Raw genomic sequence first — 13689 nt, forward strand, 5'->3', positions numbered from 1 at the left:
GACCTCCTACTTTTGCGGGTTCTCACAGACCCGAGGAGGCCGAGTATTGGATTGACCGCATCTCTAAGATGCTGAGGCCGTTGCACTGCTCTGAGGTCGAGCAGGTTGAGCTTGCCACCTTCATGTTTGAGAAGGAGGCCAGTTTGTGGTGGGACAGTGTGCTTCGCACTGTCGAGGAGGACTTCGTGTGGTCGTGGCAGGCGTTTGAGGCGCGCTTCCACGAGAAGTATTTCCCGGTGACGTACCGACATGAGAAGGAGAGTGAGTTCCTTCGCCTCCGCCAGGGAGGGTTGTCGGTTACGGAGTATGAGAACCGGTTTACTGAGTTGGGGCGGTATGTTCCTTTGATCCTGGGTGATCAGCCGATGAGGATGCGGCGTTTTTCTGAGGGGCTGCGACCTGAGATCCGATCGAAGATTTGCTGTGCCAGCATTTCTTCATATGCGGAGCTAGTGAGCATGTCCTTGCGAGCAGAGCAGGACGGAGATAGAGCGTCCCGCATGCGAGCACCGATGCCTCCTAGGCCGAGACCGGATTTCCAGGGTGCACCTTTCCTTGGCAAGAGGCCGCGTGTTGATTCTCCTCCTTGGCGTTCAGCGCCGCCCGCTCAGCAGATGAGAGCTGATCTGAGATGTTCTTATTGTGGGAAGGTTGGGCACTTGGACCGTTTCTGCTTTTCCCGTATGCGAGCAGGTGGTTTTACTCCACCGCAGAGGGTTAGCCGTCCGATGCCTCCGGTTATTTCTCCTCCTCCTCTTCGATCAGCGCCAGCTCATCCATCCTTCAGACCTGCAGTTCCTGGCTTCAGGCCACCTCAGCGGCCCATGGTTCCTCAGCCGAATCGTCAGCAGCAGGCTCGTGTTCATGCGCTTTCAGCAGAAGCGCCTATGTCTGACTTGGTGCCGAGGTCCTTTGAGGTGACAGCGCATATGGAAGGTATTCCCGTTTCTGTGCTAGTGGATACAGGGTCCACTACTTCTCTTATTTCTTATGCGGCAGTTAGGCGTTTGGGTTTGAGATCTGTTCCTATACCTGGAGTGACGCTTACTACCGCTACGGGGATGTCCTCTGCCTTGGGCAAGCGTTGTATGGATTGTTTGGTCGATCTGGGAAGTGGATCGATCCGTGTTGATTTGTTAGTCGCACCGCTTTATCACTACGATGTTATTATGGGTATGGATTGGCTCACGAGGATGCGAGCTGAGATTGATTGTGAAGCGAGATCAGTGACGATCCATAGACCTGAGGGCGAGACTGTTACTTTCCCGGTTCAGGTCAGTTACCCTATTCGTATTGATTTTTATTCTTCTCTGTTGGAGAGTTCGGCCGAGTCGGCGTTGGTTAGTACGCCGGTAGTTCAGGAGTTTGAAGATGTGTTTGAGTCGATTCCTGGATTACCTCCTCAGCGTGAGATTGATTTTGCTATCGATCTTATGCCTGGTGCGGCGCCCATTTCTTTACCCACCTATCGGATGCCTCCGAGTGAAATGGAGGAGTTGAGGAAGCAGATAGATGGTTTGCTAGAATTGGGTTTTATTCGGCCCAGTGTGTCTCCTTGGGGAGCGCCTGTTTTGTTTGTGAAGAAGAAGGATGGTTCCTTGCGATTGTGTATTGATTATCGCAGGTTGAATCTGGTAACTGTGAAGAATAAGTACCCCTTGCCCAGGATTGATGATCTGTTTGATCAGTTGAAGGGGGCACGGTACTTTTCGAAGGTTGATCTGCAGTCAGGGTATCATCAGTTGCGCGTCAAGGATGGGGACGTGCAGAAGACCGCAGGACCAGCTCCGGTCATTATGAGTTCCTTGTGATGTCGTTTCGACTGACGAACGCACCGGCCGTGTTCATGGATCGATGAACAGGGTGTTTCGCTTTCCTGGTTCGATTCGTCATTGTATTTATTGATGACATCTTGATTTATTCGGCGAGCCGGCAGAGCACGAGGAGCACTTAAGAGCGGTTTTGGGTACTCTTAGGGAGCATCGGCTTTTCGCACAGTTCAAGAAGTGTGATTTCCGGAAAGAGGAAGTCAAGTTCTGGGACATGTGGTGTCCAAGGAAGGTATAGCCGTCGACCTTGCCAAGGTAGGTGCAGTGCAGGCCTGGTTCGATTTTCGAGGTGAGGAGTTTTCTTGGCCTTGCAGGTATTATCGACGCTTTATTCAGGACTTTTCGAAGATTGCCGGACCGTTGTCGCGGTGACACGGAAGGATTTGAAGTTTGCTTGGAGTGAGCGGGCGGAGTTTGCAGGAGGTGAAGGACAAGTTGACGTCCGCCCCTGTGCTAGTATTGCGAGCAAGGGGTTAAGTATATTATTTATACCGACGCCTCTCGCGTTGGTCTCGGTTGTGTCCTTATGCAGAAGGACGGGGTGATTGCTTATGCTTCGCGTCGCTTAAGGAAACACGAAGAGAATTACCCTACGCACGACTTGGAATTGGCAGTTGTCATCTTCGCATTAAAGCTTTGGAGACATTACCTTTATGGTGAGGAGTTCGAGCTCTTTTGCGACCACAAGAGCCTTAAGTATATTTTCACGCAGCGTGATTTGAATATGAGGCGGCGCAGGTGGATGGAAACATTGAAGGACTTCAAGTTCGATGTTTCTTACCATCCTGGTAAGGCGAACCTTGTGGCGGATGCGTTGAGTCGCAAGAAGGCTTTGGAGTTTGCGGCTCCGTGATGATAGCAGAGTGGGAGATGTTGGAGTTCGTGCGCGATTTTGAGCGAAGCTTACGGTGGTTGAGCCGTATGAGGTTATCGCACACATTCGTGTACGGCCGTCATCGACGAGAGGATCGTTGCGGCTCAGGTAGATGATGAGCTCTTGGTGAAGATGAGGCGGCGGGTTGGTACAGGTGAGAACTCCGAGGAGTGTTAGTTCCGATGGGGGCCTACGTTTTCGTGGCGGTTATGTGTTCCTAACATCCATGACTTGAGACGTGAGGTTCTCGAGTTAGCCCATAGTTCTAAGCTTGCGATGCATCCAGTAGCACGAAGATGTATCAGGATATGAAGAGGTCTTATTGGTGGGACAATATGAAGGTCCAGATTGCTGAATTTGTTTCTCGTTGTCTCACGTGCCAGCAGGTCAAGGCAGAGCATCGCCGACCTCTATTGCTGCAACCCATGCCCATAGCTGAATGGAAGTGGGATTTCATCTCTATGGATTTTATTTCTGGGTTGCCGAGGACGAGAAGGGATTTGACTCTATTTGGGTGATCGTCGATCGATTAACGAAGTCGGCGCATTTCTTACCGATCGAGTCACTTACTCTGCAGACGAGTTGGCTAGGTTGTATATCAAGGAGATAGTGCGTCTGCATGGAGTTCCCCTGGAGATTGTGTCTGATAGAGACACGCGTTTTACATCTATCTTCTGGACTCGTATCCATGAAGCGATGGGTGTGAAACTGAAGTTCAGCACCGCGTTTCATCCGCAAACAGATGGGCCGACGGAGCGCGTGAATCAAGTCCTGGAAGATATGTTGCGAGCTTGTGTTTTGGATTTCAAAGACGGTTGGGATTTGTCTCCCTGATGCAGAGTTCGCGTATAATAATAGTTTCCGTAGTATCGGTATGGCTCCCTTCGAGGCGTTGTATGGTCGCCGTGCGAGCACCACATTGTTGGGCGTAAATTGGTGAGCGTAGTTTGCTTGGCCCGAAGTTGGTGCAGGTGACTTGAGAGAAGGTTGACATCATTCGACGTCGACTTCTAGCAGCACAGCAGGAGTTATGTCGATACGAGGCGTCGACCGCTTGAGTTCGTAGTGGGAGATCATGTTTTTACGAAGGTCTCTCCTATGAAGGGAGTTTTGCGGTTCGGTAAGAAGGAAGGACGCCGAGATTTATTGGTCCATTTCAAGTTCGGATCGAGTGGGAGCGGTAGCTTACCGCCTTGCTTTGCCCACACCTCTTGCGGGCGTGCATAACGTATTTCATATCTCTATGCTGAAGAAGTACGTTCCTGATCCTTCGCATATTATCAGTTGGGAGCAAGTGCAGTTAAGTGAGGATGCCACTTATGTACTGCAACCGACACGTATTCTGGATAGAAAGGAGCAGGTACTGCGTAGCAAGGTTATCCCTCTCGTGAAGGTGTTATGGTCGCATCATGGCGTAGAAGAGGCTACTTGGGAATCTGAAGCTGAGGTCAGGAAGACCTACCCTCTGATCCTTGAGGATTATATGAAGGTATGAATTTCGAGGACGAAATTTTCTTTAAGGGGGGTAGATTGTAACGACCTTGGAATTTTGTGCTAATCTTTCCTTAAGTAGTTGTTTTTGGGGTAATTAGCGCTTTACTTGATTGCTTGTGAAATTCGCATCAATCACTTTAAATTGTATCTGCATGGCTCTAAACGTGCAGATTAGTGAGCGCTACGTTACTCTGAAATCTGGGATCCATCGCTAAATCCAGTTGTTCTGGGGAATTTTTAGAATCCGTATCGGACCTTGACCGCGCATCGAAAGTCCGATGGCGATGATCTTAGTTGCGGTCACCGAGTTGGGCTTGGTCTTCACCTCAAAATCAAGTCGATCTGATTCTCGGTCGATTTGATTGAGTTCGAGTGAAGAGTGTGAGAACGGTTGGAATTTAATAAGCTTTTTATGAAATTGAGTCGTGCGCTTGCGCGACGATTTTAAGCTATCTCACCGTTGGATTTCGACCCAATTTCACCCTCTTGATCGGGATGGTTGGCCCAGGCATATCCTAGTGCTTGTGGACTTGATGAGATTTAGTGACCGTTGAATTGAGTGTGGTCCGCCACGGTTGATCTGAAGAGCCGGTCGATGCGAAAACTCACTGACCTAGATCCATGGTCGGTGAGCTTAAGTCCGACCTTTCGTGGTTATAGGCCCACCGAAGTGCTTCGTTGGATCGAGAAAGGCGTACTTTGGTTATTACCTAAGTATACCTTGACCATAGGGTTATTTCCATCATTTTAAGGCCTATATATAGTCCTTAAACCCTAGCTCTCATTTCCATACGAATTTTCTCTAACCCTAGCTTGGAGAGAGAGTGGAAAAGAGAGAGTTAGTGAGAGAGATTGGTTGGTGAATCATCTTGATTCTTCCTTGTTCTTCTTCACCTTTGAACCTTTGCTTTGAATCGTTCCTCTGACGATTCTGAGTTCTTTTTGGGGTAAGTTAACCTAACCCTAACTGTGTTAGAGCTTAGATTAGACTTGGTGTTGTTGTATCTCATTTCTATCCTTATTTTAGGGTATTCTTGCGCCGTTGACGAAGACAACTCGTCTAAATCAATTCGGCTATTCTTTCCTCGCTTAAGGTGCGGACTTTAAGTGTATAGGTTATGGTTTTCAAGGCTTTCAATCCCAGCGTTAGTGATTTATTCTTGTTATGGATGAGATTTCACATGTCAAATGTTATGTTTACATTGCTTTCCTGATATGCATGTGCTATATTGAGATTTGTGTATTCTAAGTGTATTTATAAAGTACCGTATACGTATAAAATACGCACTTATGTTTGCCATGATTATTGGTCATGTATGTATGCTAGATGCATGTATGACAACTCCTTGATAAAAGGAATTGTCTAAGTGCATGTATTTCAACATGCGTCATGTATGTTGTTCCATGTTTGCTAAGTGTTTGTAGAAATGCATGAATGACCTAAGTGTAACTGATTACACTAAATGCAGGCGTTGAGAAGTGATTCTCAATACTTCTATGGATGCGCATGATTTCACTTATGCATTTAAATTCAAAGTTATTTAAATACAAGCATCTCCTATGCTTACATTTATGTTACGTTGATATTATTCGATGTGTATGTAACATGATTTGAGTTATTGTTCCATTACTGTTTTACATTCCATATGAATATCTGTAGTAGTGTAGGATATTTGGGACTATGCCTTAGTCCAGGAAATCGGTAATTGACCCTATATTCGTGGTTGAGATTGCTTTCGCCACGTAGGACGTATTAGACGAACCCGAGCCGTATTAGAGTTGGCGGCAGTGGTTTGGCCACGCGGAGTGTTTGCGCACTCTATGTCGTTCAATTCAACGTGCGCTCGTGCTAGTCGAGTTCGTCAACTAACCCGATTGTCCAGTGTATGTTAACCATGTATGGACGCTACTGCTTGAATCTAGGGTACCGAACTTACCAGTGAAATCCTAATAACCATGGTTCCCTGATCCGCTAAGACTCATGAGCCGGACATGGTGGTATGGGACACCGTGGTCGAGCTGTCGGCCTACGCTGGGGTGACGAGCCTCCCCGTAGTGACCAGTGAGCAACTAAACTCGTGAGCCGATTATGGTGGTATGGGACACTATATTCGTCTGTTGTCGGCCGACATTGAGTGGTGCCGCGCCCTTTGTCGGGACCTCGAGCACCCCCGGATACCGCAAGGAGGTGACGAGCCGATCTGTGGTAGTAAGGGCATGAAAGGCGTGCATTGATTGGTGACGAGCCCTTTGCTACGACCTCAACTATATGATCGTATGAGATGTCTAGGATTGACGACCCTAGTATGGATCACTGTTTGGATGATGATATGAGGAAGGTATCTTAGCTTCCCAATCCTGATGTATGAATTGGACTAATAACAACTTGGTAATCATATCCATGCACCGCATTTGCATGTGCTTTGTAGATGTGGCGCACTTTGAGGCGATGTCATGCGTAACGTAAGATGAAGACGCTGAGGGTGTACGCGTGAGGGCACGCATCATATTGCATTCATCCTTGCATTAACAAGAGTACTTAGGATTTATATAATTGTCATGCTTTATCATTATTGTTTGATTGAACTGATAACATGTTAACCGGTGCCTTATTGTTCCACCGAGTTGATCACTCACTCCCACGTTTCGGGCGGTGTTTCACACCCACCGGACTGCATCTTAGGCCCCGATGTTGCGAGATGTGGATGCGACGTCGAGGCAGAGCGAGAGCTGGATGACGACGAGGCCGCCTTCTCCTATATGCGTTTTGAGACGGGTTCTAGCGAGCCTCGATCCTATTGCGCGGGATCTATGGGATTACTATTTTGGGAACTTAAATGATGTAAATTGAACTTATAAATTTTGATAAATAACACTTTTACACGATCTGGTTGTATATGTAATTCAGGACTTACACTTGTACACATATTTTACTATAAGTCTTCCGCTTGCTTTATTCACTTATCCCTGAATCATATCTGCGTTTTGGCTTAATCTATCCCATGTTTATGTGCTAATACATTCAACATACATCTCTCATTAATTATGTTGCATAAGTGATGTTTTGGAACTCGGGAGCCGAGTTATGCTCGACCCCCGAATTTCAGGGAGTGGCCCACATAGAGCCAAACGTATCGTAGTAGGCCCATGGCCTCTCATACGGCCTTATACATAATACAATGGACCACGACCCTTGGACCTCAATAAATTGCAAGTGGGCCTCAAGTATACATTACAGGGGGCCTCATATACATCAAGTCGGCAACATCATTGGGCTGCATCATTGGGCCTCATATACATTAAGTGGGTCCCTCAAGGTAATGACGCCTACGGCCCAAAAATAAATGGACAGTGTGTGTATAACACATGTATACCATGATGGACCTCACAAGATAATGGGGCCAACAGCCCTACTGGTAAGATGGACAGGCGCTTCGGATACAACACACCGGGGTGGGCCCTACACATATCAAATGGGCCCCAATAATGATTAGTGTGCCTGCTATACACACATCAAGGTGGGCGATATAGGTAGGCGGCATAGATGAAATACACATATCATAATGGGCCCTGCGATTGCATGGCAGGTGGGCCCATCAATCAAGGTCGGGCGGTGTGGATGTATCACATCCATCAAGGTGGGGCCGGCAGATGGACGGCATGGACATAAAATACATGCATCATGGCGGAGTCCACATCACCATCTGAATTGTCCAGCACCGTCCAAACATCTAGTCGGTGCGGATGAAACAAATACATCACGGTGTAGCCCTCAAATATACGCCATAGGGGGGCCTTGCACATGCAGCAAGTGGGCCCTGCATGCTACAGGTGGGCCTTGGAGATGAACATTCTGCATGAAACACATATGTCACGATGGGTCGCACTGGCCAGGTGGACGGACGACGAAGATATACCGTACATGCATCAATGGTAGGCCGCACGTGGCACCGTCTAACCCACGCAGCACCATCCAAATAGACAGTGTGCTGATACAACACATTCATCATTTGGGCCCACATAGCACTGCCCAGATGGACGGTGTGGATAACAATTATATCACGGCTGGCTCCACATGAGAGGAAGGCGTATACAACACATATTATCAAGGTAGGCCCCACCGTCCGCTGCTACAAGAGGTGGGAAATAACAGATACATCAACGTGGGTCCCACTGTCCCATGTGTGGACAGTGGACAGAATACATACATCAAGTACGTCCCACCGTCCCATCTAGACGGCAGAGATGCAATACATACGCCAAGATGGATCCCACCGTCCGCTGTCATAGGACGGCGGAGATCAGATACATCAGGGTGGGGTCCATGCGTGTGACGGCGTAGATCATCAACACATACATCGTCCATGGGAACCATAGAACCTTGCTGGCATCCTCAACAAACTGATAGGAGGTGGGGTCCACATAGATGGATGGTCTGGATCATTAGACCCCACCCACTGACGGCAATACATCAACTATAAGCAGGTGTGAGGGTTGCAGGCCCAATACCGTCCATCATCTGGATGGTCTGGATCATTTTCCATGAGATGGTGGCCACGTGGATAGGATCTACGGGTGGATGAAATACATACAGTAAAGGTGGGTCTTACGTGGAGCCCACCATGAGTTATGTATATATAATATATAAATATTATTATTATATTATTTTATTTTATTCATGTTGTGAAGGACCCAGCGTCCAGGCCCTGTGAAGGGAATACTTCAAGGTGTACCGTCCAGAGATGGACGTTACAGATACAACTCATGCATTGTGGTGGGGTCCACACGTCCCACGTGTGGACGGTAGGCATACCACATCATCAAGGTGGCTACGCAAAGCTCCTGCCCATTCAGGAAGATGGATGGGCGGTTTGGATTTAGCACGTACCTCGTGATTAAACCCACTGAACTTTGGGACGTCAACACAGCAGCTATATCAGCTGTGTTTACATACACCAACCAATCCTTTCACATGTGGGTCCCATGTGGGGCCCACCATAACGTTTATTTTCCATCCAATCTACTCATAAGGTCACAAGGACCCAATTAAAGAGGAAAAACAAATTTCATATCGGTCCAAAACTTCTGGGACCCAAAAAAAGTCTCAATGGTAGACGTTCAATCCCTCAGTGATTTGATGGTGTGGGCCACCTAAGTCTCATATATGGCTGGTTTTTGGCATATTCCTGTGCCTAAAGGGGACCATCAATATGCACAGTGTGGATGCTCCACAAGCATCACAGTGGGGGCCTGAGGTGGGGCCCACTCTCTTTGCCTGTTGCATGCATCTGGACGCTGGCAGCAGCAGAGTCCACTACGATATAGACATATATATTTTTTTAAAAAATTATTTTATTGAGGTTTTGCATAGGTGGGACCCCTATCAAGATGATCCAGTCCATCGGCTGGTTTCTATGCCCCGGAATGCATCTAGCAGCCTAATATCCAATTTCTTTTTTTTATGCACAGAACATCACAACGGGTCCTATCAGATTTTTAACAATAAATACACTATTTCCTATGATATGGCTCGCCAGAGATTCAGTTCAGCTTCATTTTTCGGTTCAACGCCTAAAATGAGCTGGCAATTAGGGTGGACAGTATGGATCGGACACATACATTAAGGTAGGGTCTACATGAGTGAGCCACCAAAAATTCATTCATCAAGAGATGGCTATTATATCTGACGTTCCCTCCAGTAGCAGGCGCTGCTGGCGATGAATATTCAACGCATATATCAAGTGTGCTCCACCGTCCCTTACTGGATGGTGGAAAGCATGGATGAAGCACACAGATCAGGTGGGGTCCACGTCAGTGTAGCCCACCTGTTTTGGATCAGGGTTGATATTAATATTTTTCCCTCTACCCATGCCTGTCCCAAAATGGATAGAAAGGTGGTCTCCGTTAGATAGACAGCTTGGAAACAAAATGCATCATGGTGGGCCAAGATGGGATCCTCACCATCGATTGGTGGGTCCCACTTGCCCATCATAAAAAAAAAACAACCAATCATACAAATCACCCACTATGATCCAAAGGTCAATATCTACTCAAAATAAATTCACCCACCTTGAGATCTCTTCTTCCTTCTTCCGCCAATGCGTGATAGAGTCCCAAAGAAGCAATTTCAATGGTGGAGATGATCATTGGATGGTGGAGATGGGAGATAGGGAGGTGGGCCACACTACCTTTCTCATGGGAGCCATGGACGATTCCATGCTTGGGAAAATGAGAGAGAGAGAGAGAGATGATGAGAGAGAAGTGATGGTGATGGGGTGTACTTGTGTAAGGGAGAAAGTTGACTTTAGGTAAGGGTGATGTAAGAGAGGGATGTTGCTTGTACTTGACTTAATGGGATGGAGTACTTGACTTTTGATATGATTGATGGGACATTCTCTTGGGATTGCAACGCGCGGCGTTTTCCTCGATCTGAACACAGGCCCACATATCCTGGCATGGGTATCGCCTCAACGAGCGAGACGCGGCGTCGGAACCGCGGCGACGGCGCGGTCGTACTGGTATAAGTCTCGGGTCGAGCCGACTCAGACATACAGGACACATCTCAGGGTCGCGCGCAAACGCCGATAACCGATCGCAGGTCATCGAAATTCGACCGGGATGACTGCGGAAGCCTACGGAATAGTACAGGCTAGGATACGGGTCTTACATTTACTACTGTTGATTTGATGGAATCTCGCAAGTTCGGTGTGGGGAACTTGGCACGGCTTAGTTGGGTGGCTAAAGTAGATTCTCCTACCCCAAAATCATATATGGTACGTTGAATAACTCATTTCGATTTGTGAGATACGCTTGTTTTATGGTTCTGATGATCCAGATCACTTTTGCCTCCAATCGAGCCTTCTCTGGTCCATCTTGACCATGAAATTGTCCGCGACACACTCTACGTCAAGAGTCCACCGCAGAGACTACATCTACACATGTTTTTTGGTGGGTGAGGGGTTCCCAAGTGTGCTGATCTTTGAAGTTACTCAAGTTTGAGAGGGAAAAAAATTCAGTTTCAGGCCCAAGCCCACAAAATTAAGGCTGGGACGGCTGGGCCTTAGAAGGAAATCTTCTGCTAAATATCTCATAACCTATTAAACTGGGCTAATTATCAATTAATCAGGTCCTAGGGCTAGGGCTGCTTCAAATTGTTTCCTGGCCTGACGCATAAGCCGAGGACCTGATTCCAATCCCAACCCACAAGATACCAAGATGGTTTGAGATTGGTCCACAGTCCCCAACACTGGTCTTCTTCAAGAAGGCTCAAAAGCAACGGCCCAGCACAGCCAACTACTGGGCCTAAAATTCAGGCCTGAGACCAAGCTACAGTCCCCTAAGACCCAGGTTGAACAAGGGTGTGCTCAAAATAGGCCTGGAATAGCCCAGCTGAGTTGCAGCCCAAAACCTTCATAATCAAAGTTTTAACGACATGAAATCACTGATCTCTGTTATAACGCATACCAAAGCTGATTAAATGATGCAAAAGAAATTGAATTTTGCTAAGTACCAAAAGTAATTCTATAATGAACTAGCCAAATGTCTAGCTCAAGTAAGATTATACTAGAGATCCAATTCAAGTGTGCTTGGCTTGGGCTGACTGGTTGGGTCGGGTTGCAGGTCAACCCAAGACCAACCCAACCTCAAGACCACCCAACCCAAAACCCAAAACCCAAAACCCAAATCCATGCGAACCCAACCCAAAGGTCTTGACAACCCAACTCAACCTGAAGACATAGACAGCCCAACCCACCTGGCCCAAACTTAGGTTGGATTGATAGGGTTCGGATTCACCCAAAGCCAAGTTGCAGTCCCAAGGACTACCATTATCCATGATTTCCAAGTTATAAAACTTCCAACAGTGAGGACCTGAGGAGTTAGAAAGTCATTACCTGAGAAGAATGAAAAGCCGTGCCTGGAGAGGAGTTGAAACCCTAAGCTCACATCTAAATAATTTGCAAACGGCATCATCAGCTGCAGACCTGAGGGATAGATCCCAGGCAATGAACCAACCCACTTCAATTGGAAGTGTTGGTAATGGGCTAACCAAGATGAAAGCAAGTGCATGATATGAGGCCAGTTCCCCACCAGATGACATACTAGGTTCCCACCATATATGGGGCACACCATCTATGTGGATCATCCATCATGTTGGGCCTTGGATATGGGTTGTCCATCATGTGGGAACTTGGATGTGGACCGTCAAGCACGAGGAACCACACTATGATGTGGGTCATCCATCATGTAAAGCCCATTACGTCCATTATGTACGCCCACCTTTAATATGGACCATTCATTGTGTGGGCCCCACCCTCAATATGGGTCGTTCATCATGTAGGCCCACCTTTGATGTTAACCGTCCATCATGTGTGCCCACCTTCAATGTCTATCATTAGGCCACAGGTTGAGTGGTTAGGATCTGCAAATCTGGGGGATTTTGGGGGAGGATAGCATCAAAGGTCGTGGATAACGGAACCACGGCGACAACATGGGAAAACTAAGAGTCAGAAGCTACTCCCTAGAAGTTTAAGAACATAATGCAATTTGCAGGATGGAACTTCACACTACCTCAAAGGACTGGTTCTCCTTCCCTGCTATGTTGTCATCGGTGCCTGCTTCTTCGTTCTCAAAACTCCTCCACTCCGTAAGTAGCTAGCAAAACCAACATGGCCAGTGCACAAGAAGAACAATTAGAAAAAAAAAATCTTACTTATTTTATCATCTGATCTCTAACTTTTTACTCTCTTTCCCAATATTGAATTATGATTCCAGACCAACCACACATTATCAACATGGGCACTGAATCATCATTGGGAAGCACCACCATAGCTTAATCAGGCAAGCTTCAAATTCGGATACATATATATAGATATATTTTGTTACAAACAACCGTCAAGCTGTGAAACATTTAGTAACATATGGCAAACGGAATGGCATTGCAGGTCAGAAATTAATTTTTAATTCGACGGGTGTCATTCACCCCCACCATCAATCGCGAGCGATTAGCATTCATTCATTTTGGATGGGCATGGTCCTGCTTGAAGCAGTGATTGCACATGGGGGTCTTGGATGTGTTGTTTGTAACTTTGAACAAGGCAGTAAGGGTGAAAAATCTTCTTCTGTAATAAGTTGGAGAATGGATGAAGGTTGGCTTTTTTGAAAGTTTTGGAGAAAGAAGAGAGAATACAAAGTATGATATGTATGTATAGAGAGCTCTCTATGTTTTTGTTTTGCTGATTGAATGGCTTTGATTTGGCAGTCATAATAAAATAATAGTGTATTTCACTTGGAAATATAGATGACCATTCTATCTTTCTATTGTATTGCATTGCAAGTAAATAAAGAGATACATTCCCACACTCCTGCCTAAACGCTAACTCTGCCTCACATAAAGCCAATGGCCACATTAGGAATTTAAGAAGGCAGAATATCAGCTGAACCTGCTGAAGCAAACTGGAATAGAGGCCTGAACAGGAGACCACTACTGAAGGA

At 46.8% G+C, this 13689-nt stretch overlaps 1 protein-coding gene across 1 annotated transcript in view; it reads left to right on the top strand.

Moving 5' to 3' along the window:
- LOC131252516 (vacuolar cation/proton exchanger 3-like) overlaps nt 1–13376 on the top strand; it is a 77315-nt gene extending 63939 nt beyond the window's left edge. The window contains exons 10-11 of the mRNA XM_058253094.1: nt 12748–12841; nt 12970–13376. Of these exons, the coding sequence (XP_058109077.1) occupies nt 12748–12841; nt 12970–13031 (156 nt within the window). The 3' untranslated portion in view covers nt 13032–13376. The remainder of the gene's footprint in view (nt 1–12747; nt 12842–12969) is intronic.
- Nucleotides 13377–13689: the final 313 nt, after the last annotated feature.

This window comes from Magnolia sinica, chromosome 8 (genome assembly GCF_029962835.1).
Source record: "Magnolia sinica isolate HGM2019 chromosome 8, MsV1, whole genome shotgun sequence".
NCBI lineage: Eukaryota > Viridiplantae > Streptophyta > Magnoliopsida > Magnoliales > Magnoliaceae > Magnolia > Magnolia sinica.